The sequence below is a fragment of the Rhagoletis pomonella genome, unplaced genomic scaffold (assembly GCF_013731165.1).
Source record: "Rhagoletis pomonella isolate Grant_MI unplaced genomic scaffold, Rhpom_1.0 Rhpom_scaffold_00006, whole genome shotgun sequence".
Classification (NCBI taxonomy): domain Eukaryota; kingdom Metazoa; phylum Arthropoda; class Insecta; order Diptera; family Tephritidae; genus Rhagoletis; species Rhagoletis pomonella.
Window position 1 is genome coordinate 7,330,013 of NW_023458560.1, and position 3,404 is coordinate 7,333,416.

The 3,404-nt window shown below is 42.0% G+C and overlaps 1 protein-coding gene across 1 annotated transcript; it reads left to right on the forward strand.

Moving 5' to 3' along the window:
* The first annotated feature begins 444 nt into the window (after nt 1–444).
* LOC118740359 lies at nt 445–2,803 on the forward strand. The gene is made up of 2 exons (XM_036471854.1): nt 445–2,066; nt 2,144–2,803. Exon 1 carries the CDS (start codon nt 565–567, stop codon nt 1,423–1,425), a length of 861 nt encoding a protein of 286 aa, XP_036327747.1. The 5' UTR covers nt 445–564; the 3' UTR covers nt 1,426–2,066; nt 2,144–2,803.
* Nucleotides 2,804–3,404: the final 601 nt, after the last annotated feature.

Consider the following 3,404-nt stretch of genomic DNA (forward strand, 5'->3'; position numbering starts at 1 on the left):
CGAATTTGCCAATTGCATACTACATATTTGCATAACTTTCACATTTTAGATTCACAAAATTGTATTTCTCACATACATATGCATGAACACAATATGTACATATTACATATTTCGACCTATGCATGCATTTATTTTAAATAATTAACCAATTTAAAGAACAATAAAAGCGAAGTAAAAACGTAAAAAGCCATCAGCATTTCATTTCTAACAAGAAAAATATCCATTTGCTTTGATGAGACAATTTCTGTTAAATTTATTTTGCCTCTGGCTGGGCTCTGTTAAAATTCGATTGTCTCTGGCTTGCCGCTCTTAAAATGCGCTTCGCCAGTTTTGTTGGTATTTGACAGTTTCCACGCTGATCCGTTCTTGGTCCTTCTCTATAAATATACGTTCTCTGTAAAACTTATTACTCTGCGAACATTCGAGACAGAAGCACGCCGTCTAAATTGTGTCTTTTACAATCCTAAAATAAAAAAAATAAAACCTTTTGCGATTAAAGCTTCAGGTGTGGGTGCAAGTGCCCATTTAGTTAAATAAAGTGAAATAAAAGTAATAAAATCGAATATGCCACAAAGGCTAACAAAGCAATTTCTAGTCGACGCTCTAATGGCGGCTAGTGTTGGTTTTCCCGCGACGGCTACGGTGGCGCAATTAAAGCGTTTATACGCCGCACACTGCACAAATGAGGCGCTCAATGAGGTGGACGACGACAACATATCCGACTTGGATGAGGGAGCAGCTCCAGACAACGGTGCCGTCATAATCGACGCCACGCGGTATGATCAGGTACGAGATGCTCAAAATACGGTTACCGAAAATACCGTTGGCGAATGCCGTGACGCCGGCGCTAGCGCCCCTGCCGCTAACCTAAATAACGTTGCTGAAAATACCGTTCGTGAACGTCGTGCCGCCTATAGCCTTGCCGCCGGCGCTAAAAATGCTGCCGTTACCAATGCTGCCGTCACTATAACCCCCGCCGCTGACGATATTACTGCCAATGCCGATATTACCGCCAATGCCGAAAATGCTGCCTCCGTAAACCTTGCCGTCTCCAATAGCTACACCAGCGACAAAACTTCCGCTGGCGCTGACAACACGGCATCCAGCCCTACGAATGCCGGTGACGACTACACCGCTGATAATTTGGACCAGCAGATTACGGAATTAAGGAAGAAGCGCGAAATATTGGAGCTGCAACGTCAAATAAATGAGCTGAAAACTACGATTGCCCAACCAAGTGCTTGCAGAGCTTCATTCGCAGACATTGAGCACGCAGTTCCAAAATTTAGTGGTGATAGTACCGCACAATCAGTTCAACACTTCTTCCACGATTTCGAGGAAATAATGCGTACGGTTAATGCGGACGATCAATTTAAATTGTTAAGCTTACGTCGCTCACTACATGGAACAGCGAGAGTGTTTTAACGACGACATCTGCACTCAACTATCATGATTTGAGGAAGGCAGTTATAGATGAGTTCGACAGTGCAGTTACTCGCCACGACGTCTACAGAATGTTGAGCGAAAGGAAGTGGAAGCCCCAAGAAGAATCACTGCACTGTTACATATTGACTATGCAGGCTCTGGCGAAACGTGGATGTGTCCAGGAAACTGACGTCATCGACTTGATCTTTGATGGGATCGGGAATAAAATAAACAATATAAATTTACTTATGCCAGCACAATCACTGGACGAGCTGAAGAGGCTAGTGAATCGCTACTATTCCAAATACCTCAAGCCAAATTTTGGTACTGTTCGACGTATGATGCCTGCCGCTGCCGCAAAGCAACCTGCCGTTCCCGTCAAGCCGTCAGCCTCTGATAAGCTTACTGCCGAGTCTGGAGGAAACAGCCAGCCACTATGCTTTAACTGCTCCAAGAGGGGCCACATAAAGCCAAACTGCCCGTATCCGATGCGTCCGAATGGGTCCTGCTTCCGGTGCTGGAAGATGGGTCACGACCATCATTCATGCACCAATCCACGGAAAATTTTGAAGCCGATTTCCGACCAACCAGTTGCTGCCGTTTACGAAAACGACCTCACCGAGCTGGAATCGTTCAATTTTGTAAGTATTGCTTTTGAGACCAATCGAAAAGAGAGTGCGAAATTTAATAAATTCATTTCCCTCTTTGATACCGGTAGTCCAACTAGCTTTATGAAGCAATCGTGTGTGCCAAATAATTGCCAAATTTTACGAGAGCCACAACATACTTACCGCAGCATTGGTGGATTAAAACTAAAAATATTGGGTCAAGTCCTTTGTTCTGTGAAATTTAAAAATGAAGTAAAAAATATCAAAATAAATATATTGCCAGAAAATGAAATGTTAGTACCTGTTATTTTTGGACGAGATTTTTTGAAGCAGTTTAACATACGCTTAGCTAAAATAAAACGTAAATATACGAGAGACAATTTATTGATATATAAGAACACTCTTTGCACTCCCTTGTCGAATGACCTGGTCGAAATCTTAAACAAGTTTAGCCTCTTAAAAGCTTATGCGCCACCTAATAACATTAAATCCGGGGACATGATCGGTACGAGTGGGAATGTTGGTCCCAGCGGGCGGGTATCCGTCGAATTGCCGGACATATTCAATATTGAAATCGATAGCCAAAACGAAGAGTTGGATATAGACTTTGCGCTAAATCGTAATCAGCGTGCCGAATTAAGTAAATTAGTGTTCGATTCGTATATAAATCCGAAAGATCTTAGGGTAGAGCCAGTAGAATACGAAATGAAGATTCACTTAACAACTGATATGCCGTTTTATTGTGCGCCTAGACGTTTATCATTTGCCGATCGTACTGTAGTCCAGGATATTGTAAGAAATTTAGAAAGGGATGGGATTATACGGGCGAGTAATTCTCCTTACGCTTCAGCAATAGTACTTGTAAGGAAGAAGAGTGGCCAGAAGCGCTTATGTGTTGATTATAGGGGTCTGAATAAAATAACCGTACGAGATAACTACCCTCTGCCACTCATAGAGGATTGTATAGAATATCTCGAGGGTAAGAATATTTTTTCTGTTTTAGACCTAAAAAATGGGTTCTACCAAGTTAGTATGTCACCGGAGTCCATTCCATACACTGCGTTCGTGACACCGAATGGACAGTATGAATATCTTAAAATGCCGTTCGGACTTAAAAATGCCCCGGCTGTTTTTCAGCGTTTCATAAACGACATATTTAGAGATTTAGTGGACGCAAGGAAAATTATCATCTACATGGATGATATATTAATTGCCACTGCAACTCTCGAAGAGCATAAAACTTTATTGATGACATTATTGAAGCGTATTAGTAGACGAGGTTTAAAACTAAATTTATCAAAGTGCAAGTTTGGGTATACTCAGATAGAGTACCTGGGATACTCTGTATCCCCAGTCGGAATCACTTTAAGT